Here is a 26935-nt window from a genome sequence, read left to right on the forward strand (position 1 = left end):
CCAACCTTCCCGGTCGCGGGCCCAGCTCGGTAGCGCCGGCGCACTGGCGCGCTCGGTTTACACGCTCCGGGGCCTGTAGGCGCCGCGAGTTCCGGCTGTCGCCGCCGCCGCCGCCGCCGCTCCTGGAGGGTCGGTTGCGACGAGTAACGGCGCCGGGACGAGCGCCGCGCCCTCCTTCTCCCGATATGTACCCGAATTGGGGCCGCTATGGCGGGAGCAGCCACTACCCGCCGCCGCCGCCGGTCCCGCCGCCGCCTCCGGTGGCGCTTCCTGAGGCCTCGCCGGGGCCCGGGTACTCGAGCTCGACGACTCCCGCCGCTCCCTCCTCCTCCGGCTTCATGAGCTTCCGCGAGCAGCACTTGGCTCAGCTCCAGCAGCTGCAGCAGATGCACCAGAAGCAGATGCAGTGCGTGCTGCAGCCCCATCACCTCCCGCCGCCCCCGCTGCCGCCCCCGCCGGGGATGCCGGGGGGCGGCTACGGGGACTGGCAGCCGCCGCCGCCGCCGATGCCCCCGCCGCCCGGGCCGGCCCTCAGCTATCAGAAGCAGCAGCAGTACAAACATCAGATGCTCCACCACCAACGAGACGGGCCTCCTGGTTTGGTTCCCATGGAGCTGGATTCCCCCCCGGAGTCGCCCCCGGTGCCGCCGGGGTCCTACATGCCTCCGTCTCAGTCCTACCTGCCCCCGCCTCAGCCGCCGCCCTCGTACTACCCTCCGGCCTCATCTCAGCCCTACTTGCCCCCCGCCCAGCCGTCCCCTTCCCAGTCCCCACCGTCCCAGTCCTACCTGGCGCCCACCCCGTCCTACTCCTCCTCTTCGTCCTCCTCGCAGTCCTACATGAGCCATTCGCAGTCCTATTTGCCCTCTTCTCAGGCATCTCCTTCCCGCCCTTCCCAAGGCCATTCTAAACCCCAGCTGCTGGCCCCGCCACCGCCGTCCGCCCCTCCTGGGAATAAGACAACTGTCCAGCAAGAACCTTTGGAGAGTGGGGCCAAGAACAAGAGCGCTGAACAGCAGCAAGCTGCCCCTGAGCCAGACCCCTCTACGATGACTCCACAGGTAAGAAAACTCCTGCCCAGAGTTGAGTCTTTCACCTAGAGGGCCCTAAGTGAGCTGGCCCTGGGAGCAATACCTAGTGCTTGGCCTGATTCCCTCCCCCCTCCCCCAACAATAACGAGCAAATCTACACTCCAAAGGATTTCACAAAAGTCAGGGATCTGACACCCCAGCTTTTTAATCCGCTAAACGTGGGTTATTAGAAGAACAGTGTTTGAGGATTTCTAAACACCAGAGTAATTGGGTGGATCAAGAGTTAGTTCCCAGATGCATTCTTTGATTTCCTTTAACCAGCCTTTTAGGTTTTGTTGCTGTTGCAAAGGGCCTCCCCCCCCCCCCCCACACCTCGCCGAATCGTAACTTAAAATTGTATTTGAGAGGCAGCGTAAAAAAAAGGAGCTTCTCAAAGGGCTGACACTTGAAATGAATATAAATCTTATGACCAGTTAGCTCCTTTAAAAGAAAGTTAAGGGCCACTAATAGCTGTCAATTTCCTGAGTTAATCTCAGCAAATGAAGGATGGGAATCTTATTCTAATCAGGAACATCCTAATTGTGTTCTTAGATATATATGCCATACCTAGGGAAGTCTACATATTTGACCTTTTTGGGAGTCTATTGGTCATTTCAGGAATTGACCCCATACCTCTCTTTTCTCACATCACTTAAAGATAGTTTTAAGACATGACCAATTTGCTGGATTGCATTATTGTTACCATTTACTCCAGAGTAACAGCCTTGGAATTTGGCCAAGTTGTAAAAAAAAAAAAAAGTTTTCATGACATCTCTCCATTCTTGAGAGAGCTCTTCTCAACTTCTGTTTGAAGTGATGCTTCCATGTCAAAGATTGATAGAGTAGCAGTAATAAATGAATTCATTTCTTAAGAAAGAAGATGAAGTGGAAGAAATCATTTGTTTTGATTTCTTAAAATAGACACTTTTAGCAATTCCTAATCTACCTAGATTCCCTAATGAAAAGAGAATCTTTTAATCTACAAACTCAGATTTGCATATAAAAGATTTCCGAAAGATGGGAATGCAGCACTCTAATTTTACAGTGGTTTGGCATTAGAAATTAAGAAAAGAAATGGAGTTGTTTTAAGTAAGTAATATGTTGTGCTTGGCACATCATCAGGAGAAAACAGCTGAGATGCTGGGGTAAAACATTAGAGTGAGAGATTCTGTTAGCTTACACCAAATTAGTACCATCCCATCAGGTTGTTTCCTCAGATTCCTCTATTATAGAGACAGAATTTCTCCCCCTTTACCACCCCTCTCTGAAATTTCCAGTTTTTTTTTGTTTTTTTTTGGTGGTTGTTGTTTTTGCCAACCATTCTCAGAGTTAGTCCAAGCCAAAATATGACATTTATATTCTCATCTCTACTAGACTTTTTCTGGCTTTTAGAGAGACAAATGAATTGGGGGTTTTTTGGTAGTGGTGGGGGGCGGATCAAGCCAGTCCTTAATATAAACATGAACACTGCTTTTCTGCTTTTGTACCCTTGTCTGTGGTGAACATCTTTAGTGCTTTGACTATTCAGTGCCTCAAATTCTTTGATGACAGCCAGAAAGAAAGTGGTGGAAGATGAGGTTTGAGAGGTGTGAATGGATCAGAACAAGAAGGCCCTTGCTAAGCCTCTTAAGGTGGTTTTTTTTTTAAACCTCTCTCTAGAATTTGTCCCAACTTCTTCAACCCTCTGATATCAGCTGTCTATGAAGCCATGCCTCAGCTTACCCATGTGATTTGGTTCTGTTCTGTTCAAATTATAAGTCCTTTGCAGAAAGAGACTGTCTCACCTTTTTTTAAAAAATTTTTGTTGTTTTTTTATTTTTATTTTTTAATTTTTATTTTTAATTGAAGGATAATTGCTTTATAATGTTGTGTTGGTTTCTGCCATACAGTCATGTGTATCAGCCATAAGTATAGATATGTCCCCTCCCTCTTGAAATTCCCTCCACTCCCCACCCCAACCCACCCCTCTAGGTTGTTACAGAGCACTGGGTTGAGCTTCCTGTGTTACACAGTAACTTACTGCTAGCTGTCTGTTTTACATATGATAATGTGTGTATGATAAAGTGTGCTACTCTCTCAATTTGTCCCACCCTCTCCTTCCCCCTGTGTCCCAAAGTCTCTTCTCTATGTTCACCTTTTTATCCCCTGTAGCACCTAGGACAGTGCCTTGCAAACTGTCGGCTTCCCACAAAGATGTGTTGAGTAAGATACAAGAGTTTTCATGTTCTAGACTTAGGATACTTTGGTTTATTAGATAACAAACATCTTCTTCATGACACTGCCAATCTCTGACAATTAACCCTTCTTTGTTGATTCATAGTTTGTTTTTGGAGTATGTCATTAAAAATGTTTTTATGGTGAAAGATTTAAAATATGCACAAAAGTAGAGAAAATACTATGATTCCCCCCCATACCCATCACTCAGATTCAACAAGTATCAAGATTTTGCCATATATGCTTTACCTAGGCCTTTATTGTGGTTCTTGCTTGAAATATTTTTACGTGACTCTTAGATCTCATGTCATTTCATTCCTGCACTTTTAATTAATTGACATCTTTTTTTTTAAAGGACTTTTTTCTAAGGTAAACACACATTATAACGCCTGACAAAATTAACAGGTTTCTATCTATCATCTAATACCTGACCTATTTACATTTCCCCTATTATCTCATCATACTAATCAAAATAATTCCTTGGATTTATCCATGTTAAAATCCCCAACTGGACTCAATAATGTTTTGAGGGCTTGTTCCAGTTGGGATTCAGTTGAGGCATTTTGGGCAGAATAATTTTGTTGTAGCGCTGTATTGTGCATTGCAGGATGTTTAGCAGCCTCTCCCTGCTAGATGCCAGTAGCAGCACCTGGTTGTGAAAACCAAAAATATTCTGGATGTTGCCAAATATCCTGGGGGCAAAATCACTCTCCCTTAAGAACACCTGATTCAGGTCAGTCTCTCCTAGTCTCTCTTTCTGCTCCTGCCATTGATCTTGATGAAAAATCTATGTTGGTTGTCCTAGAGAATGTCCCACGTTCTGAATTTGTCTGTTGTCTCATAGTGGTGTTTGGCTGGTTCCTTTCTCTCTCCCATGCGTTTTGTAAACTAGACATTAATGATGAAACCCTCTTAGGTTTAAGTTCACCTTTTGGCAAGGGGATTTTGTAACTAGGGAGCACTGTGTACTTCTTTGGCATCCCATCAGGAGACACTCAATACCTGATTGTCCCATAGTGGTGCCAAGATTGCTTAGGGCGTGACAGTCCGTTCCTCCGCTGTAAAGCTTCCCGTAAATACTGCATCTAATGTTTCATCTAGTGCTTCATCCATTGATGGTCTTTGAGTAAATCATTTCTTAATTAGAGGTTACAATGTGGTGATTTTTTTCTGCCATTTCTTCTACATTTACCATCAGGCATTTCATAAAGAAAAACTTTATCACTCATAAACTAGGGCTATTTGATTGGAAATGCAGTTAGTATATAAAGGATAAATGCTTGATAGTCTTCCATGTAATTTCTAGTTTTCATCGTAAAGTGTTGATTTAATGGAATATGATTTTTGAAGAATTAACTTTTCTCTGAGTTTAATGAAGTAGCTAGGTAAAATGCATACTAGTCTTTTATTTTTTCATGAATTGTAATTTATTTTTTTATTCTCAAAACTTAGGTAAAGTTGTTGACTTTGATTAGAGTTTTTAGTCATTATTTAATATTCAAATATTTGTTAACAACTGTGTGCCAAGAACTGCGCTTAGTACTGGAGATGAGATGGTGATCAAAATAGGCAAGGTACCTCCTCTCATTGGATTTGTTCCAATGGGAGAAAAAGACATTTAAAAAGTAATTAAGAGAAGTATAAAGTGCTGAGGAATTATAAAATAGAGAATGTCACTAGACAGTGCCATAGGAATAGGAAAAGGTGAGCTTTTTTAAGTTCACCATTGTAGTCACAGTGCCTTGCTAGGGTCTAACACATAGTAGGTGAATAATAAATATTTTTCGAATGATTGAATATAGCCAGGAGCTCTAACCTCATTGAAGAGATCTCCCTTTACAAGTAGTATTTAAATGAAATCTGAAGAAGGGTTAGGAAATAACCAGATAGGAGTTCAAAGAATTAAGTTCAGTAAGGTTGACTGAAAGGTCAAGGTGAGACTTCATCTTAAGGGTAGTAGAAGCCATTGAAGGGTTTTATATGGGCATTGTGCCAGATTGGCCTTTTGAAAGTTCATTCTGCTTTGGGGAGAGTGGAGTCGAAAAGAACAAGAGTGATCTAGAGAGTGCTCCAGGCAGGAGTTAACAGTGGCTTGGACTTGGATGGTGATGGAAAAGATGGAGAGAAGTGGAAAGACTGGAGAAATATTTAGGTGCTAGAATCCAATTGGAGATTGAGTAGTAGTGGAGAGGGTGGCATCAGGGATGCTTGCTGGGTTTCTGAGATAGGAAACTGGGTGGATGATGGTTCCATATACTAATAGCCTACAGGAAAGGGAACAGCAGGTCTGGGGATGAAAAGAAAGTGATGAGTTTAAGTTTTAGATTTACTGAGTTTAAGATCCTTGAGATAAAAGATTCCAAATGGAGATGTCCAGTTGGAAGTTAGGTATGGGTTTGGATTCTAGGAGCCAGATCTGAGAGACGTGATGGACTTGTGAGTCATCAGCATAAAAATGATATTTGAAGGCACAGAAATGGATGAGGTCTCCTGAGGAGTGTGTTTAGAGCAAGAATCAAGTTTAAAGGACATTGAGCCTAGCCCTGCAGAACCGCAGTATCTAAGGGAACCACTAGGAAGAGAGGCCGAATAAATAGATGGAAAATCAGGACAGCGAAGTGCCACAGAAGTGAGAGGAAGACTGTTTCTAGGAGGAGAGAGTGGTCAACTGTGTCACTGCTGAGAGGTCAAGCAAGATGAAGACCATGAGTTATCTTTTGCATTTACTGACACGTAGATTATTGTTGACCTTGGCAGGAGCAGTTTCATAGTGACTGAAGCCATATTGCATTGATTTGAGGAGTGATGGAAGGTGAGGAAATGGGGATGGTGAGTATAGACAACTCTTTCAAGAAGTTTGACTGAAGGAGAGAGAGAATGTGGGCAGGAGCTGGAGGAAGAGGAAAGTAAAGGAGTTTTTTGTTTTTTCCCTAAAATGGGATAAAGATTATCTGGTGACATTAATTCCTGAAATAGAGTGGGAACTTTAAAAATACTGTAAATAAATATATTTTAAGTGAATTTTTCAAATGGAAATCCGTTTCATCATTTTACCAAGTCTTCTCTCCCCAAACCACTTGCTTTAGGATATGGCATTGAATATTTAGTGTTACAGGCATTTATCCTAATCAACCTGGATAGGAAAGGCAACTTTTCAGAATTAATCTTTAAAGCATCACATAGATATACACATATATTCATTCATTCTCTCTCTGTTCCTCCTTCTTTATATTTCCCTACTTGGAGAATCACTCAGTACCTGGTTCCTTACTGTACTGGTAGCAAGTAGTCAGTGAGTACTTGCTGAATTAATTAGCATCTTTTTGGTAATGGTATTTGTGATGAATACATCCTTACTTTTGAACTCCATTCAGTCTCTTTTTGAATGTGACATGTACTTTGTTTTTCCTCTACGAATGACCTAACATCCTATATGAAATGAAGTTGTCTGATACAATGGGATATTCAGAAGAACTGGCTACTATTTCAGCTTCATTATCAAGTCCAGGCACGTTTTTATTCGTTTCTAAAATAAAGATAAAGCAAGCAGCCTTCTCTGGGATCACTGAGGACATTTCTGAATGATTTCATCATCATTCATTTGTAGAGCTTTAAAGATGTGCCAGAACCTTGTCCTGGGATTGAATTAGAACTGGGTTCTGCTTATTGGGTTCATATTAAATGGAAATAGACCTGCAGTGCATGCTATCCATAAACCAACAAGTACTTGAGTTCCTAACAAGGTTCTTAATCTTAGACTAGGTCTAAGACAAAGATAGAAAGCATGAAAATAAGGTTGGTGCAGATTGATAAAGAATCTAGACCTGAAGAATCTTCATATCTATAGCCACTGGCTTCTAGTTTTAGGAAAGATGGCTTGCATCTTTGTATCTTTTGGTAATGCTTTCAAAGCAACTTTAAAAAGGGAAACTTTTAGCTTCTACTTGAAAGAGTTTATTAATTTTTTAAAGCTAAAAGATAAGTGTTTTTCAGTATTTTCATAGAATAATGGAAGAAAGTTAAAAATGTTTTAATACCACATTATTGTTGACTGTCATAGCAGTGTGATTTTTTTTTTTTTCATGTTGGATAGTAAAAGTAATTACATTCCAGGAGCTGATGATTATGTGTATGATAATCAAAAAGAAAAAAAATCTAGTTGTGACCCAAACTTCAAGATGAAGTTAGTGAGATGGCATTTATTCTTCTAATGGATTGCAGCAAGTTTCAGGTCACAGAAATTAGTAGCCTAGAAGAGCAGTGTTTAGCTGCTCAGCGGTCGCTTACTGACTTTCTACCGTGTACTCCAGCAGTGTGCTTAAATGCCAGGTAGGATACGAGAAAAGCATGAGACATCTCTCTCCCAAGAAAATTACATTCTGTGATGGAAAAAACAGATAACAAAACAGTATGTTTAGTGAGAAAAGAATATAATGTATATTTGTGTGTGGAAAATTAGGATATACAATAAAATAATAACAATATAGGAAATTCTGGTTATCCAAAGATAATGAATCCCAGTGAATTCAAGTAACATGAATCCGTTTAACACAGAACCAAAAGTTTATTGTAAAAAGTAAAAAAAACCCTTGATTTGGGACACAGTCTTGAAAAATAAAGCTCAAAAATTGTAAAGAATAGCTGAATCTTAAGAGTTTATAAAGAACAAAGTGTAGATCAGGTTTCTGTACTGTAATTTTTGTGGCAAAATTGTATGACAGCACTATACTGTCGTCATTTGTTTTTGGCTATGTTGAAAAAATATTTTAGGGATTTATACATTTTTCTAGGGACTTTTTTTCAACCTTTGATGTTCATACTCTTGCAGTTCCTGTTATAAGAATTCTTTCTGGTTGTTAACTGGTAGTACTGCTCCATCCTCCCCTCCAATATCATTTTCATAAAATCCTGCATCTTTATAATTGTAATAGAAGTATATGCTGTTGTTAATTATAGAAGTATATAGGGCAGTTCATTAGTGAATATTTTAGTGTTATGACAGCTTTTTTTCCCCTTATACAACCTTGTAACCATGGGGAATTATATAACACTGGGAAAATGAAGATCCTGTAGTTATTTCTGAGTGCTGAGTTTTTAAAGTTGATTTTAATTATTGTTTGTTTACTTATTTGTAGTTGAGTCTCTTTATTTGAGATGTTTTATGTTTTATTAAGTTTTCAAGAACACTGAATTAGTGAAATCTGAACCATTGCTCCTAGTTGGGAAATACAGGGTTAGGTGTCTGTGGGCCTTTGGTCACGTGGTTGATTCCATCAACCAATCAGTACATAATTTTGTTTCATATGTGTTTCTGTTTAGACACCGTGTTTAACGTATACTGTTGGTTCACGAACATTGAACTCAGCAGCCGACAGCACTATAGCACACGCCTGATGGAAGCTTATCCAGGACAGATGCATTTTCTCCATAAGGCACACCACAGTCTTCTTGCACTTAGGACAGTAGACAGCAGTTCAGCGCTGTGCTTGGTGGTGGGGGGAGGGGTGCATTTTAAATAGGAAAATCCTCAACAAAAAGTACAGAAATATGAAAAATGTGGCTTTAAAGAGACCTTGAAAAGAACACTCATTTACAGTACAAGAGCTCAACAAAAAGGCCAAGCATGGCCATTTTCTGCCTCAGCTGGGAACATGCAGTTCAGGTAACTCAAATTTTTTGCCCATCTCTGAGTGTCCACAAGTGATTGTGAAAGTTCCCTGAGCATTGATTTTGGAGTTAGGGATAAATTTTAGCAAATAGGCAATTCACAAATATAGAATCCATGAGTAATGAGGATAGACTGTATCTTCTAATTTTTTTCCACATTACACTTATTGTTGTAGTTTTTAGAAAGTGGAAGCATGAAATAAGCATACAGAAAATCAAATTACAGTAATATTTGGCAGACAGAGTGAAACTTTTGCAATACATAGAAAGCATTCTGAAACAATGTATCCCTTGGTGTGGCAAGATTAATGATACCGGGCTCCGCTGGTGGCTCAGTGGTGAAGAATCTGCCTGCCAGTGCAGGGGCCACAGCTTCAGTCCCTGGTCTGGCGAGGTCCCACGTGTCACGGAGCCGCTGAGCCCGTGCGCCGCAGCTGTTGAGACTGCTCTAGAGCGCGGGAGCCACGGCTCCTGAGCCCCTGTGCTTCAGCTACGAGAGCCTGTGCTCCACAGGCGGAGAAGTCACCACGGTGAGCGGTCCACGCCCTGCAGCTGGAGGAAAGCCTGCTTAGCCACACAGACCCAGCACAGCCAAAAATAAGGAAATAAAGTTAAAAGAGAAAGATTAATGATACAGCAGGGGCTTAAAAGAGGGAAGGACAATGCCAAAGAGAAGACTGAGAAAGGAGGTAGGACTGTTGGTTATATTCGTTAATCATGAGACCGCTATGGATAAAACTTAACAAACTAAAAGGCAAGTTAAAAACAAGTAGCTGTGAATACTGGAAGGATTTACTCTGGTCGTTTAGAGAAAGACTGCTTTCACCTCCAAAAGCGTGTTTGTTTGTTTTTTAAGACAGTAGAGAAGTATATTGAATTAATATATATGGTTTAACTTCAGTTCAGTTCAATCGCTCAGTCATGTCCGACTCTCTGCAACCCCATGAGGCATGCCAGGCCTCCCTGTCCATCACCAACTCCCGGAGTTTACCCAAACTCACGTCCATTGAGTCGGTGATGCCATCCAACCGTCTCATCCTCTGTCGTCCCCTTTTCCTGGTTTAACTTAATTATATACATTTGGGGGGGAAATGGAAAGATCTTGTTTATTTGCCTTTCTCAGTTCAGCTTTACCTTTTATTATGTATAAGTACGTGAACACAGACACAGATGTAGCTCTCTGTCAAAACCAAATTGCAGATATATAGGATTGTCAACTAAAATTCTTAAGAAAAAAAAAATGGTTTCTCTTGTAGGAACAGCAGCAGTATTGGTATCGACAGCACCTGCTTAGTTTGCAGCAGAGGACGAAAGTGCATTTGCCAGGACACAAAAAGGGTCCTATTGTAGCAAAGGACGCAGCTGAGCCAGTGAAAGAAGAAGTTACTGTACCTGCCACCAGCCAAGTACCAGAACCCCCTGCATCTGAGGAGCCCCCATTACCACCCACTAATGAAGATGTAGCACCTCCTCTCCCACCTGAGGAGCCCCAGGTAACCATGAAATTAATTACTTGGTATTTTTAAATTGTTCAGCTTTTTTTCTGATTCATATATATGTATGTATGTATGTCTGTATATATACCTTTGTTTTAAATGGATATATTTTTTTCATTTTTTTTTTTTAAGTTGATGTAAAATTTCTTCTGTCGAATAATCAGATGTATGCAAGGGATTTAGAAAAGAACATTTTTTTCATGGTTTAAGTGAAATTGAAGAATTAGACACTCTTCTGAATTGAGCATCTAAGCACTAAAGGGATGCCAGGGTGGATGTTTTTATGTTGACAGCACAGGCAATAATTTAAGAGATTCAGCTTTATTGTCAAACTGCCTGGGCTGTAGTCCAGGCACTGCTTCTTACTGGTGGTGACTCTGAGCAAGTTAGTTCACCATTCTATGCTTCAATATCCTCATCTACAAAATGGGCATATTTAAATTGTAGCTTTTTTTGGAGCCAGTGAAGCATTAAATGTGAGTGATAATCCGTGAAGCTTAACCTACTGACTGGCACATGGAAAGTCCTCACATTGGTCCAAAGGTCATTGTTCTCCCAAGAGCCTTATGTGGAAACATTAATGAAACATAATGATTACACTGTAGTCAGCTGGTGAAAAGTGACTAATGGTGAAAAAGAGGTTTCTCATATAGTGGAAAGGACACTAACCGTGGATCACTTTCTGCTGGGGAAATGGTTATCCTGTTTAGGAACAGTGAGGTGATTATTCTAGCAAAGACTGTGGGATTTGTAAATTCCTTTGTGTTAGTATTCATGATCACAGGATAAGACACTAAGATTTTAACAGAACTAAGTATTTTATCTAAAGATAGAATAGCTTTTCTCAGCCAGAGTTGCAGGGATTCTGGACTTTATGATACCATACTATTATAGCATAATACTTTATTACATATTCAGGTTTCTTGTAACTTGGTTGCTGTTTATGACTTAGAAAAAAATATATCCCCTCTTTGACCTTCAGTCTGAGGACCCGGAAGAAGACGCCAGGTTAAAGCAGTTGCAGGCTGCAGCCGCGCACTGGCAGCAGCACCAGCAGCATCGAGTTGGCTTCCAGTACCAGGGAATCATGCAGAAGCACACTCAGCTCCAGCAGATCCTGCAGCAGTACCAGCAGGTTATCCAGCATCCCCCACACATCCAGGTGAGAGCTCCCCGGGACGTGGGGGAGTTGTCCCAGGTGTTTAAGGGATTTGTTTCTCATGAAAGAGGTTTAAGTGTGACAAAGGAAAAGGATCAGATGTTCCCCCGGAGTGCCCACGTAGTTGTCACATTTGTCCCCTGTGGATTTTAAAAGATAACACACTACTACTGTCTGTAAAACTGGTAAACACTGAGGACTTAGTGTAGAGCACAGGAAGTTATATTCACTATCTTATAGTAACCTATAATGGAAAAGATTTTGAAAAAGAATGTGTGTGTATATATGTTACATACATATATATATATGTATATATATATATAGCCGTGCACCTGATACACAATATTGTCAATTAACTAGACTTCAGTTTAAAAAACACAGGGAATTCCCTGACAGTCCAGTGGTTAGGACTCTGAGCCTTCACTGCTGAGAGTGTAGATTCAATTCCTGGTCAGGTAACTATGCCCGCCACCCCCCCCCCCCCAGAAGAAAACAAAATAGAAAGAACCAGAACTTCCTATGTTGCTTCAAGTTAACCTGCGTTTTGCCTAAAAAAATACAAGCAAAAATCTACCAACAAGATCAAAGCAACCACCCCAGAAAGCCTATGCAAATACATCACAAAAGATGAAGTGACTTAAATTCTTGTATGTCTTGTATCTTTGAGGTATAAACTTATGTCTATAACAGATCATTTTCAGTTATAGTATTAAAAGGATCTATAGTAATATTAAAAACTTGAAAAATACTGCTGAGATTTTATATTTGCTTTAGTGTTTAGTTGATTTTTTTTTTTGAAGCATATCCTTTTATTTTTTAAAAAATTATTTATTTTTGGCTATGCTGGGTCTCTGTTGCTGTGCAGGCTTTCTCTAGTTACAGAGGGCGGAGGCTACTCTAGTTGCGATACACGGGCTTCTCATTGCGCTGGCTTCTCTTGTTGCAGAGCACAGGCTCTAGGCGCATGGGTTTCAGCAGTTGCAGCATGAGGGCTCAGTAGTTGTGGCTCGTGGGATCTAGAGCACGGTCTCAGTAGTTGTGGCTCGTGGGATCTAGAGCACGGTCTCAGTAGTTGTGGCTCGTGGGATCTAGAGCACGGTCTCAGTAGTTGTGGCACGTGGGCTTTGTTGTGGGCATATGGGGTCTTCCCTGAGCAGGGATCAAGCTCAGGTCCCCTGCGTTGGCAGGCAGATTTCTTACCCACTGCGCCACCAGGGAAGTGCAGTTGATTTTTTTTTCCGACTCTGTGATGACTTACATAATTAAGTTAAAAGGAGAAAGGCGAATGGTCACTATTGAAGGGATTTAACAAGCTTATCCTTAGCGTTCCTTAGTGTTGTGCTCCGAGTTCATAAGGCTTCAAGCGCCCTTGACTCCTTGATATTTCAGCTTAAAATTACTTCTCTCCTGTGAATGTCTTAAGAGTCATTTGCATCCCTCTGTTCGTAGACCATGTCCGTAGATGTGCAGATGCGGCACTACGAGATGCAGCAGCAGCAGTTCCAACACCTCTACCAAGAATGGGAGCGGGAGTTTCAGCTGTGGGAGGAGCAGCTCCACTCCTACCCTCACAAAGATCAGCTCCAGGAGTATGAGAAGCAGTGGAAAACGTGGCAGGGACACATGAAAGCCACTCAGACCTATCTCCAGGACAAAGTCAGCACACTTCAGAACGTGAAGAACCAGTACATGGGGAACATGTCCATGCCACCCCCGTTTGTCCCCTATTCTCAGATGCCTCCGCCCCCGCCAACGATGCCCCCGCCGGTATTGCCGCCATCGCTGCCACCGCCAGTGATGCCCCCAGCCCTGCCAACGTCAGTCCCACCACCTGGCATGCCCCCACCCGTGATGCCACCGTCTCTACCGAGCTCTGTGCCCCCACCTGTGATGCCTCCGTCTCTTTCTTCCGCGGGGCCACCGCCCGTCCTCCCCCCGCCTTCTCTGTCCTCAGCAGGGCCGCCGCCGGTCCTTCCACCGCCTTCTCTGTCTTCGACTGCACCTCCCCCTGTCATGCCCCTTGCCCCGCTGTCTTCAGCCACACCTCCTCCAGGAATCCCTCCCCCCGGAGTTCCGCAGGGGATGCCTCCTCCCTTGACAGCAGCCCCAGTTCCACCCGCCTCCAGCTCTCAGAACTCACAAGTTCCCGAGAAACCTCGACCAGCACTGCTGCCCACCCCTGTGTCTTTTGGTTCAGCCCCACCCTCGGTTTACCATCCTCCACTGCAGTCAGCCCTTGGCCCCTCAGACCAAGTGAATTCCAAAGCTCCTCTGAGCAAGTCTACTCTGCCGTACAGTTCGTTCTCATCCGAGCCAGGACTTGGGGAGTCTTCAGCTGCTCCATCTCAGCCACTCACCGCAGTCAAGGATATGCCAGGGAGGTCAGGTGGACTGCTTCCAGATCCTCCTAGAAGCAGTTACTTGGAAGGTCCAAGAGGCCCAAGGTAGGTCTGCCTTTTTATTTGGGGAGGGGGTGGGAAGTGGTGGGGGGTGGATGATGGCTGTTTTGCTGGTGTAGGTTGAGTAGGCTTTTACATTCTGTTTGTACTTTTATATACATTCCTGGTTTACAATGAATAATGTTAGTATTGTTCACTCTTTAGACATGGCATAATGAAATCTAGAAATGGCAACATACCGCCTTTCCTTGATGTCGCTGCTTTTGTCCTATATGTAGAGATTTTATTCCAGGATGAATGTAGTGGTTTTAAAGTAGTGCTTACCAGTTTCTTAGTGACTTTGACTTTCAGCTTCAAAATCATATTTATTTATTGATCTTTTTTACTCTTTGTTGATTTGACAAATAAATGGATTGGTAACTTCTTTTTGTGAGATGATGTGCTAGCTGTTGCAGATAAAAATGAATAAGTGTCTAGTGAAATTTAAGGGTAAACAGGACTTTTATCCATTTGTTCAGCAAATATTTATTAAGTTTCTGCTCTGTGCTTCTAGCAGTGAATATAACATAACAGATAAAATCCCTGCCCCCATGGAACTTTTATCCTTTATATTTTCCTCTATTTAAGAGATGTTTTTCTCTTGTCTGAACCACATTTTTATTTAGAAAAGCACAAAAAATATTTACCAGTAGTTTCTAAATTTTTTCTTTTACCTTTTAAAAGGGGTTAAATTTATTTTTCCAAATTTGTAGAAATATTTTTCTCCAAAGTTGGCCTAAATGATGATTTTCTTATAGAAAAACACTACCAATCAGAATTTTTTCCAGTTGGAAATTGTACTGGAAATATATACTCCTTACACAAAATTTAGACAGAATAGGAAAGTATTGAAAAAAGTAAATGTCACCTAATTCTACCATCTGGACATAATCTTTAAAACGTATGTCATAAAAAATTGAATCATACTAAGTAATATTATTTTATAACTTGATTTTTCACTTATCAGTATTGGTTAGTTTTCCATCTCAGTGTCGATGGATCTACATTACCTAAATTCAATATTTGAAAACAAAATATGTCTTTTATTTATTCCCCAAGTTTATATTCAGAAAACAAAACTCCATCCAAAAATGAAAGCTAATTAGAGGCAATTGACATGAATTCCTCTGAGTACCAGAAGCCTTGTCAGAGGCATTGCATATGTTATCCCATGGAGTCTTCATGATAGCCTGTGAACTTGACAGGTTTATCCCTACATTTACCCTTTACAAACCAGGGCTGGAGAGGATTCGGTATCTTGCTCAGGATCGTGAAGTGGGGGAGGTGAACCCGCATCCAACAGAGGGGGCTGAGTTCAGAGGGTCCCACGAGCAAGAGTGCTAGTTAAGCACTGTGTTTAATGCTGTGATTCAGTGAAGTTCATCCTGTCAGTGATTAGAAGTGCATTTGTAGTCTTGGTTTATTTGGCATGTGTTTCATCTTGATTTGAATTCCTACTTAACTCCCGGATTGAGAGCATTACCTTTTAGATCTGGTAGTTGACTTGTTATGTGACATTCTTGTAACCTATGTCGTTCCTATACAACATAGGTTTCCTGCTCCCTTTCTTTCTGGCATACTAATGTTTTCTCTCTTCTGCCTACCAAAATCTTAATTTTGTAAATTTAGGACCTATTTTAAGTTTTTTCTTGCCTTAAGATACAGTTAATAATTTCAGCGCTACGAGGATCTTATCAATTATCTAGTGTAATTTTCCCTCTATAGCAACTCACCTTGGTGTTGCGTTTTAGTTTGTCATCCTGGGTCTTGCATGTTACCTTATTTGTTCTTCTCCGTCATCTTATGAAGTAAATGGGTAAAGGGAGCTGAGATTTGGAGAGGTTATATATAAATTGCCTCGGATGTCATAGCAAATAAATGGCTGAGATGGGGTTAGAATCCAAGGCTTTCTGATCCACTCTTAAGTCCGTTGCTCTTCCTGTGACAAGCAGTTGATGGACTCTGCTTCAGCATTGTCACTGCAATGAGCAGCACTACCCTATACGGTGTTGACAGTTTTCTAGAGATTTTATTTCTTACATTGAGCATAAATATGTTACTTTGACTCCTGCATGTTGATTCTAGATCTGCCTGTGTGGTGCAGTACATAGTGGCTTACCCTGTTCTTCTTCAGGGTGTACATACCATTGTTTAAAGACCATCCTCTTGTCTCCACTGGCCTTACACCCATTCTGCTCTGCCATCACATAAGCTGAAGTTCTGTTCTTTTCACACTAACATTGGTTCTAGCTTTCTGCTGTAATGTTCATGGTCCCTAGCTTTCTCCTGCTTTATTGTTTATGGTCCTTTGAAGAGCTCTTGGTTTGTCAGTCTGCTTCAGAATGAACACGTACTTCAGATGGAGCAGACCATAGGCTTGTTACTGACTTTGACATAAAGAATGTACTTATATAGCTGAACATACTGCTTTTTTTGGTGGGGGTTCAGTACTCTCATGGTGTTGACTCGTGTTGCGCGAAAAATCAGTTTGGCCTCCTAGGTCTTTTTCATCTTACTGTTATTAAACCAGTTCTCTCTCACCCTGAACTTGTACAGTTTTTTGTCTTTTTTCTTTTTCTTTTCTTTTTCCAAGACTTTACATTTTGTCTAGTTAGGTTTGGGCCTGCATTCCAGTCTGCTGAAATCCTGGTGAATGGAGGTTACATTGCTTTTAGGTATGAAATACTCTTTCCCAGCTCTTTTCCACCTGCAGCTTTGATAAGAATGGCATTTTTTGTCCCTGAATTAGATGCTGCTCACATTTTTTACCTTAATCCTGCTCACAGTTTTCTGAAAAATCTGGATTTAGACTGCTTTTTAAAAACTGAAGGTTTACAAGAAGTCGAGTAACATAACTACATTATATGTAAATAGCATACCACATTGTTGAGCATCTGAGGCAGCTTTTTGAAGCTGTATATATGTGTATGTATCATTGAATTCACCAGGTCTTGTAGAAGACTACCCCTGCTCCAGTAAACTGTCATGTTAGTAGATGTTGGTTTCCAAGAGTCTTTTAGTTTCAGTAATAAAACTTTTTTATTGAAGAGTAACATACAGAGATCATATGTACAAAATCATAAGTGTATACCTTAGTAAATTTTCACGAATAGCTAGGCCCTACTCAAATCAAGAAATAGAAATTAATGGTGTCTGATGCAGTCTCAAAAACAATAGAATGATCTCTCTTCGTTTCCAAGGCAAATCATTCACTATCATGGTAATACAAGTCTGTGCCCCAACCAGTAATGCTGAAGGAGCTGAAGTTGAACAGTTCTATGAAGACCTACAAGACCTTCTAGAACTAACACCCCAAAAAGATGTCCTTTTCATTATAGGGGATTGGAATGGAAAAGTAGGAAGTCAAGAAACACCTGGAGTAACAGGCAAATTTGGCCTTGGAGTACAGAATGAAGCAGGGCAAAGGCTAATAGAGTTTTGCTAAGTGAACGCGCTGGTCATAGCAAACACTTCTTCCAACAACAAGAGAAGACTCTACACATGGACATCACCAGATGGTCAATACCAAAATCAGATTGATAGTATTGTTTGCAGCCAAAGATGGAGAAGCTCTATACAGTCAGCAAAAACAAGACCGGGAGCTGATTGTGACTCATATCATGAATTTCTTATTGCCAAATTCAGATGTAAATTGAAGAAAGTAGGGAAAACCACTAGACCATTCAGATATGACCTAAATCAAATCCTTTACGATTATACAGTAGAAGTGAGAAATAGATTCAAGGGATTAGATCTGATAGACAGAGTGCCTGAACTATGGATGGAGGTTTGTGACACTGTACAGGAGACAGGGATCAAGACCATCCCCTAGAAAAAGAAATGCAAAAAAGCAAAATGGCTGGCTGAGGAGGCCTTACAAATAGCTGTGAAAAGAAGAAAAGCAAAAAGCAAAGGAGAAAAGGAAAGCTATACCCCTTTGAATGCAAATTCCAAAGAATAGTAGTGAGAGATAAGAAAGCCTTCCTCAGTGATCAGTGCAAAGAAATAGAGGAAAACAATAGAATGGGAAAGACTAGAGATCTCTTCAAGAAAATTAGAGATACCAAGGGAACTTTTCATGCAAAGATGGGCTCAATAAAGGACAGAGATGGTAGGGACCTAACAAAAACAGAAGATAGTAAGAAGAGGTGGCAAGAATACACAGAACTATACAAAAAAGATCTTCACAACCCAGATAATCACAATGGTATGATCACTCACCTAGAGCCAGACATCCTGGAATGCAAAGTCAAGTGGGCCTTAGGAAGCATCACTGTGAACAAAGCTAGTGGAGGTGATGGAATTCCAGTTGAGCTATTTCAAATCCTAAAAGATGATACTATGAAAGTGCTGCACTCAATATGCCAGCAAATTTGGAAAACTCAGCAGTGGCCACAGGACTGGAAAAGGTCAGTTTTCATTCCAGTCCCAAAGAAAGGCAATGCCAAGGAATGCTCCAACTACTGCACAATTGCACTCATCTCACACGCTAGTAAAGTAATACTCAAAATTCTCCAAGCCAGGCTTCAACAGTATGTGAACCGTGAACTTCCAGATGTTCAAGCTGGTTTTAGAAAAGGCAGAGGAACCAGAGATCAAATTGCCAGCATTCGTTGGATTATTGAAAAAGCAAGAAAATCCCAGAAAAACATCTATTTCTGCTTTATTGACTATGCCAAAGCCTTTGACTGTGTGGCTCACCGTAAACTGTGGAAAATTCTTAAAGAGATGGGAATACCAGACCACCTGACCTGCCTCTTCAGAAACCTGTATGCAGGTCAGGAAGCAAGAGTTAGAACTGGACATGGAACAACAGACTTGTTCCAAATAGGAAAAGGAGTACTTCAAGGCTGTATATTGTCAGTCTGCTTATTTAACTTATATGCAGAGTACATCACGAGAAATGCTGGGCTGGAGGAAGCACAAGCTGGAATCAAGATTGCCAGGAGAAATATCAATAACCTCAGATATGCAGATGACACCACCCTTATGGCAGAAAGTGAAGAAGAACCAAGATCCTCTTGATGAAGGTGAAAGAGGAGAGTGAAAAAGTTGGCTTAAAACTCAACATTCAGAAAACTAAGATCATGGCATCTGGTTCCATCACTTCATGGCAAGTAGATGGGGAAATGGTGGAAACAGTGACAGACTTGATTTTTTGGAGCTCCAAAATCACTGCAGATGGTGACTGCAGCCATGAAATTAAAAGATGCTTACTCCTTGGAAGAAAAGTTATGACCAACCTAGGTAGCATATTAAAAAGCAGAGACATTACTTTGCCAACAAAGGTCCGTCTAGTCAAGGCTATGGTTCTTCAGTAGTCATGTATGGATGTGAGAGTTGGGCTATAATGAAAGCTGAGCATGGAAGAATTGATGCTTTTGAACTGTGGTGTTGGAGAATACTCTCGAGAGTCCCTTGGGCTGCAGGGAGGTCAAACCAGTCCATCCTAAAGGGAATCAGTCCTGAATAGTCATTGGAAGGACTGATGCTGAAGCTGAAACTCCAGTACTTTGGCCACCTGATGTGAAGTGACACATTTGAAAAGACCCTGATGCTGGGAAAGATTGAGGGCAGGAGGAGAAGGGGACGACAGGATGAGATGGTTGGGTGGCATCACTGACTCAATGGACATGAGTTTGAGTAAACTCCCAGGAGTTGTTGATGGACAGGGAAGCCTGGCATGCTGCAATCAATGCGGTTGCAAAGAGTTGGACATGACTGAGCGTCTGAACTGAACTGACAAGTCTTTCTCATGCCCCTTCCCATTTTTCCTTATCCCAAGGTAACCACTATACCAACTTTTTACGTGAATGGTTATTTTTGCCTATTTCTGAACTTTGTATTTTGGTAAATGGACTCATGCTGTATGTACTTTTTTAAGTCTGGCACCTTTTCCTTGACATTATATTGTTGTGAGATTCGTCGGTGGTGGTCATCCTCGTTCCTGTACGGGGTTTTATTGTGTGAATATACCACAGTGTGTTCATCCATTCTAATTTGATGGTCATTTGAGTTTTCTGGCATAACACTGCATTGTGCCTTTGGTGCTATATATGTCCCTTTAGATACACACGTGTGTATGTGTGCATGTGTGTTTGTACTTAATTTTGTTTAGATGTGTACACCAAGGATTAGAATTGCTTTGTCATAGGAGTATGAATAATATTCTACTTTGGTAAATATGGTCAGTTGTCCAAAGTGGTTGTGTCAGTTTATACTCTCATCATCAGTGTTTCTGTACTGCAATTTTTTTATACCCTCCTCAACACTTGGTATTATTGAACTTTAAAATTTATCAGTCTTGGTGGGTGTCTAGTGATACTGTAATATGGATTTAATTTATATTTCCCTGATGATGAATGAAATTGACTTCTATTTGATTATCATTCAGTTGGATTTCCTCTTGTGAAACACTGGTTCAAGTCTTTTCCCTATTTTTCTGTTGGGTTATGTTTTTTTTCTTACTGGTTTGTAGGAGTTCTTTATATAGACTAGATATCAGTTCTTTGTATATCCTATGTCTAAATTGTCTTGACTGTTTCTTACTCTGCAGCACTTTTTGCATTCTTAACCTTCAGATAAGAAAAGTACTACTACTAGAAAAGTACTAGTCTTCACTATACCATTTAGATGGTCCAGTGGAACCTTTTTATTTTTTTTAATTTAAAAATAACTCTATAAATAACTTACAGAAGTAAGAATAAAGGGATAAGGAAAACAACTTACTAGAAATTTTAATAAAACTTTAAAAGGCTAAAAATTCTTGCATCCAGTAAATTTTGGCACACAGACATTATAGAAGATGAAATAATTCTGTCATGTATTCTTTTAGCAAAGCAAAATGGTCTAGGTTCTTGCCAAAGATATATGAGGAAGTCTTTTTCTGTTTAATAGCTGGATGACAATGCCATATTTCCTTTCTGTCCTTAGAAATATATTGTTCACTCATCCTCTCTTGAGTTGGAGAATATTCATCTAGAATATTGTCATCTAAGGACTCTTAAGAGATTGGCTTGTATGATTAATTTCACATTTTTATTAGAACCTAGAGTATAGCTGTCTCTGCATTTATCTTTAATTCATCTAATAATTTTAACACAACTTTCTCTGACACTTTTCTTTGTCAGGATATGAAAATTTCTCAATTCTCAATTGTGCTCAATGAAGCCTAAAAGCAGACAGCAGTATTTTGGGCAATACAGGAGGGGTGACAGCTTATTTCACAATTCTATCATTCTTTTGTTGTCTTCATATTTTAACCTTTAACATAGTTGGAGGTAATTGATAAGTAATGATGAATAATAATGAATTCTAGGATTAGAAAATCACAAAATATTTCATTATATAGGAAAAAAAGTCACTGAAGATCCCATAATATATCTTAGATTTATGAAAGAATTCAGTGGACCTATATGGTAATTGCAAGATAAGCTTTGTTCTGTTTTTCAAAAGGTGAATTTTCTCTCTGTTCTTAGGAAGGCCTGTAAGAGATAAAGTCATGAACTATCAATCCTTAAAAACTGAACTGTTTAAAAAAAATTTAAAAACTAAAATTGGATCCAGTGAGCCGAAATGAACCCTAAGAGTTAATGGTATCTTTTGATTAATAGATATTCTTGGTTTTTTAATTTAGTAGTCTAATTTACTGATCTTTTCTTTATGATTTGTGCTTTTTCATGTCTTGTTTAAGAAGTCTTTGCTTACTCCAAGGTCATAAATACATTATTATCTTTTGTCTTTTATTGTTTTACTTTTTATTTTAAAACCAACGATCCATATAGTTTTTTTTTTTTTTGGTTACCATATGGTATGAGGCAGGGTATAAATTTCATTGTGTTCCATATGGCTATCAAGTTGACACCAGTACCATCTATTGAAAACAAGCATCTTTTTCTTACTACTTTGCAGTGTCTCCTTCATCATAAGTGAATATATGTGTGGATTTGTCTGCGGACTCTCTTTCTTTGGTTTGTCTGTCTGTCCTTCCACCAGTGTCATAGAGTTTTAATTTCTATAGCTTCATAATGAATTCTGATCTCTCTTAGTGTAAGTCCTCCAATTCTGTGTTTCTAGATCAGGGGTGACCAAACTGTTTCTGTAAAGGGCCGGATGGTAAATGTTTTTAGGCTTTGTGGTCCATATTTAGTCTCTTTCAAACATTTTTCTTTGTTCCTTTCATTAGCCTATGAAATATTTTAAAAATTACTCTTAACTGGGTTTGACGCATGGGCCATAGCTTGCTGACCCCTGATCTAGATTATCTTGACTATGCTTGGTCCTTTGTATTTCCCCTATAATATAAGTAGCTTGTCACTTAAAAAAAAAAAACTGCTGGAATTTTGATGAACATCGTATAGATTCTATTGATGATATTGAGGAAGAACTGACATTTTTATAATATCAAGATTTCTGATCAGTTTTACCCACTTGTGGTTAGTTTTAGGATTGGAATTATGACCTCTTCCATTCTGTAGCTGTCTTACTAGGATTAGCAAGGGTCTATTAATACCATACTTTTTCTTAATGCTTCCATTTTTCATGGCTGTTTCTGTCTATAATGTTTACTTCTGTTTGGAATTTTGATTTTAAAATCTTAGTTATACATATTAGAAAATGATATTTCACGTGAAAACCAAAAGGGCAGGCATTCAATTCCAGAATTTAGCATCTTGTGATTTCCATGATCTGCTGATGTGAGTATGTTTATATTAATATTGTGATAATCAGACATTATTATCTTGTTTAAGGGTATTTATATTTCTATATCCCTCTTAAGTTTTTGTATCCAATTTGGATTGTATTTTTTGTATCACATTTTGAAATTTTTGTTCCTAGTTCTAATGGTCTCATGCCTAGTTTTAGGCATGAGTTTAATGTTTACAGTAAATATTTAATGACATAGAGAGATGCTTACAAATGAAGCTAAGAGGGAAAAAAACAGGATTAAATTTATCTTTTAGAAGTTTCTGAAATACCTAACTATACAAGCAAAAATTTTCAAAATATTTAAACACCAGATGTTTGTCTATTTTTCATTTCATCTAGCCAGTGTACAATGCGTGTGTTTTGTGTGATTGTATTGAGCAAATGTATACTATGTTTGTACTTTATTTCCAATACGTTTTTATATGTTAAAAAGGTCATAGTATTTCATTGTGTTGATGTGAAGATGGCTTATTTTTGTATGTATGTTTAATATGAGTAACTTTTAATGCATTTATTCCAAGGGCCGAAAAGGTCTTTGCTTTATAAATCGAAAAGGTTTTGATAGTTTGACATTTTGTAACATCCTTCAACTTTGAAAAATTTCAAGTGCAGTATTGATAACTATTAGTGGTTGCCATTTGTATGTAGTGTTGAAAGTATATTTCAGTTGGTTTAACATATTTCTGACCACCAAAATAAAAATAAAATGATGATCCTTGGCTGCTGGTCAGCAATTTTATGTGAAAGCAAAACACCCTCCCCTTTCATGGACACTGTATTATATATGCAGGCATGAGGTTTACAGAAGTGATTTCATTACCTTTTACAGCTTTTCTACCTTGTTCATTTCTTTATCTTCACACCTTTTAGTGCTTCCTGCTTCCTTTATCCTTTCCTCTGGCCTTTGCACGTGCTCTGCACTTTGTTCGTAATCCCTTGTCTGTCGTCTTTTGCTTTATCGATTCCTATTTTTTCTGCCCTGGGGATGGGACTTCTGCAGTTAATGTGTTGAGAACCTTCAGTGAGTCAGACTTTGGGACTACTTCAGTGAGCGAGACCAACATGCTCCACATTTATCAAATTCTGTTCTGATTGTTGATTTACTTGTCTCATTCTTCTTATGGACTCTGAACTCCTTGCAGTTAGGTATCAATTTATTTACAGCACTAACACAATACTTGACAATTAGTAGGTGTTCAATAAATGTTGCATATGCCAAATGTCTCAGTTATGGGTAAAATACTTAGGGCATTCACAGATTAGTTAGAAAGTAGTTCATTCATATTCTTAAGTTGATTATAATACTACCTAACATATTAAAGAATGTTCTTATACTGATTTGTATATTGTGTATAGGCTTCTCTTACCAGTGATAGGAACTAATAATTCCTGGATTGAATACAGAACAGATGATTTTACACCTTTTTAATGGCCTAACATGTTATTCTAGGCACTTTAATAAATTAATGAATGTAACTTCAAGAAAAGGAACCAAATCATCACAAAGCCTGAAATGGCATCCTTTTTTCCTTCATAAATATGTGGTCTCTGTCCTTAGCATTGAGACATACTGTTTTTTGGCTGGGCCATGCGGCTTGTGGGATATTAGTTCCCTGACCAGGGATCAAAGTGGAAATGTGGCATCCTAACCTGGACTTCCCTGCGGTGTACCTTTGACAAGCATTTGGTCAGCTCCTTTCCCCTTTGTCCAACCACAGCTGTGTCAAGCCTTCACTATTTTGCATAGATATTCTGTGCTAATGCTGCCTTCTCTGTCTCAGCAAACATTGTTTCTCCTTGTATCCTTAATTTTGCTCCCTGCCCCAGAGAGAGAATCAAGGCTTTCAGGCCCATTGAAACTTTCTTCTCTGCCTTACCACTACTTAAGTTGCAATCCTCATTGTTCTTGTGGTCTCAGAAGAAGCCCTTTTCCTGGTTAAAGCTTACACTCTTTGTGTGTCTGTTAAAGAAATACATTTTTAATCAAAATGATACATACATATGATTTTCTTAAAAATCAAGAGAAATAACTGCCCACTGCTCCAAACCACCCTCGATGTGTTTAGATGCTAACAACAGCTTCTAATTCTTCAGCTGTTTCTTTTGGTAATTACCTCATATTACTAAAGAATGTGCTGTTCCTTTTGTCATTTATACATTTTATTTATTTATTTTTCCTGTCCCTTCCCACCCCCCCTTTTTTTTCATTTATACATTTTAGATACTACTTATTTACTTCCTGTTCTGATAGGTAAAATTTAGTTCTGTAACCCCATCTGCCCAACATATTTATATCATTGTTTTTAAATAAATCAGTAAGTAATGTTGTTCATAGAGGTAAGCAGTATACTGTGATTACGTTTTCTTTAGTGTAATAACCTTTTTTTTTTTTTTTTTAAGAATTTCCGGTTGCTGTTCTTCTTGCAACATCTTTAAAATAATCCTGTTAACTCCAGTCCCAAAAGCACATCTTTTTCTCTTGAGATCTCTCTCCCAAATTCGTGCCATCCTCTTGCCTTTACCTGGGTTGGTTGGCTGCTTTGAAGATCTGTCATGTGGCTGTTATTCGATCATTTCCTTTGACTCTTATTCTAGATTGGATTCACGGTTTGTTGAGTCTTATGGCTTTCTGTTTGTGGTTTAGTGCCTCCTTTTCCTGGAGTGCTTGTTCAATTAACTAAAAAATTGTGGGTTGGAAGTAAGTTCCCTGAACTCTTGTATGCCCAAAATGTTTTAATCTAACCTCACACTTGATTAATAATTTGAGTATATAATTTGAAGTTGAATATATTTTATTATAATTTATTTAAACTAAAAAACAAAAGGAAATAAAAAGTTTACCCATTTCTCCCACCTCCCACACCCCACCTCTGGCAACTATCAATGTGTTCTCTGTATCTAAGAGCTTCGTTTTTTAGTTAATTAAATTTGTTTTCTAAGATTCCACATCTAAGAGAGGTCATATTTAACTTAGTTAGCATAATTCCCTGGTGGTCCATTTATATTGTCACAAATGGCAAGATTTTATTCTTGTAACATTCCATCCAGTATATACTGCATCTTCTTTGTTCATTCATTCATCAGTGGACACATAAGTTGTTTCCATATCTTGGCTGTTGTAAGTAATGCTGCAGTGAACATGGTGGGGGGCCGGAGGGCATGTATCTTTTTGAGTTAGTTTTTTTGTTTTCTTCTCCAATAAATACCCAGAAATGGAATTGCTGGGTCATATGATAATTCTATTTTTAGGTTTTTGAAGAGCCTCCATACTGTTTTCCATAGCAGCTACACCAGTTTGCATTCCCACCAACAGTGCACAAGGGTTCCCTTTTCTCTGTATCCTTACCAATACTTGTTATTTCTAGTCTTCTTGACAATAGCCTTTCTAACAAGTGTGAAGTAGCATCTCATTGTGGTTTTGATTTGCATTTCTGTTAATGGTATAGGGCATCTTTTCATGTACCTCTTGGCCATCTGTGTGTCTGCTTTGGAAAAATGTCTGTTTAGATCTTCTGCTCATTTTAAAATCAGGTTGTCTCATATTTTGCTATTGAGTTGTATGAGTTCTTTTTATATTTTGGAATTAGCCCCTTATCATATACATGAACTTGCTCAGTCGTGTCCGACTCTTCGTGATTCCATGAACTGTAGTCTGTCAGGCTCCTCCATCCATGGAATTTCCCAGGCAAGAATACTGGAGTGGGTTGCCATTTCCTTCTCTAGGGGATCTTCCAGACCAGGGGATCGAACCCAAATCTCCCACTTTGCAGGCAGACTCTTTACCAGCTGAGCCACCAGGGAAGCCCATCAAATACATGATTTACAAATATTTTCTACCATTCAGTAGGCTGCCCTTTCATTTTATTGATGGTTTGCTTCACTGTGCAGAAGCTTTTTAGTTTGATGCAGTCCTACTTTTTGATGTAGTCCTGCTTTCGTTTCTTTGCTTTTGATGTTTAGAATCAAAAAATCATTGCCAAGACCTGTGTCAAGGAGCCTGCTGCCTTTTGTTTCTTCTAGAAGTTTCATGATTTTAGGTCTTACACTTGTCTTTCATCCATTTTGAGTCAATTTTTGTGTATAATATATGGTAGTAGTCCAGTTTCATTCCTTTGCATGTGGCTGGCTGTTCTCAGTAACATTTATTTAAGAGACTATCCTATCTCCATTGTATATTCTTGG

The 26935-nt window shown here is 39.6% G+C and overlaps 1 protein-coding gene across 2 annotated transcripts in view; it reads left to right on the forward strand.

The window, feature by feature from the left end:
* Positions 1–26: 26 nt before the first annotated feature.
* YLPM1 (YLP motif containing 1) overlaps positions 27–26935 on the forward strand; it is a 62426-nt gene continuing 35517 nt past the window's right edge. For both annotated transcript variants that reach the window (XR_006270123.1, XM_043472552.1), the window contains exons 1-4: positions 27–1061; positions 10208–10444; positions 11430–11609; positions 13056–14050. Coding sequence is in view for 1 of the 2 variants with exons in the window: in XM_043472552.1 (XP_043328487.1) it covers positions 186–1061; positions 10208–10444; positions 11430–11609; positions 13056–14050 (2288 nt within the window). In the remaining variant the exon portion in view is untranslated. The remainder of the gene's footprint in view (positions 1062–10207; positions 10445–11429; positions 11610–13055; positions 14051–26935) is intronic.

This window comes from Cervus canadensis, chromosome 6, assembly GCF_019320065.1.
Source record: "Cervus canadensis isolate Bull #8, Minnesota chromosome 6, ASM1932006v1, whole genome shotgun sequence".
Classification (NCBI taxonomy): Eukaryota; Metazoa; Chordata; class Mammalia; order Artiodactyla; family Cervidae; genus Cervus; species Cervus canadensis.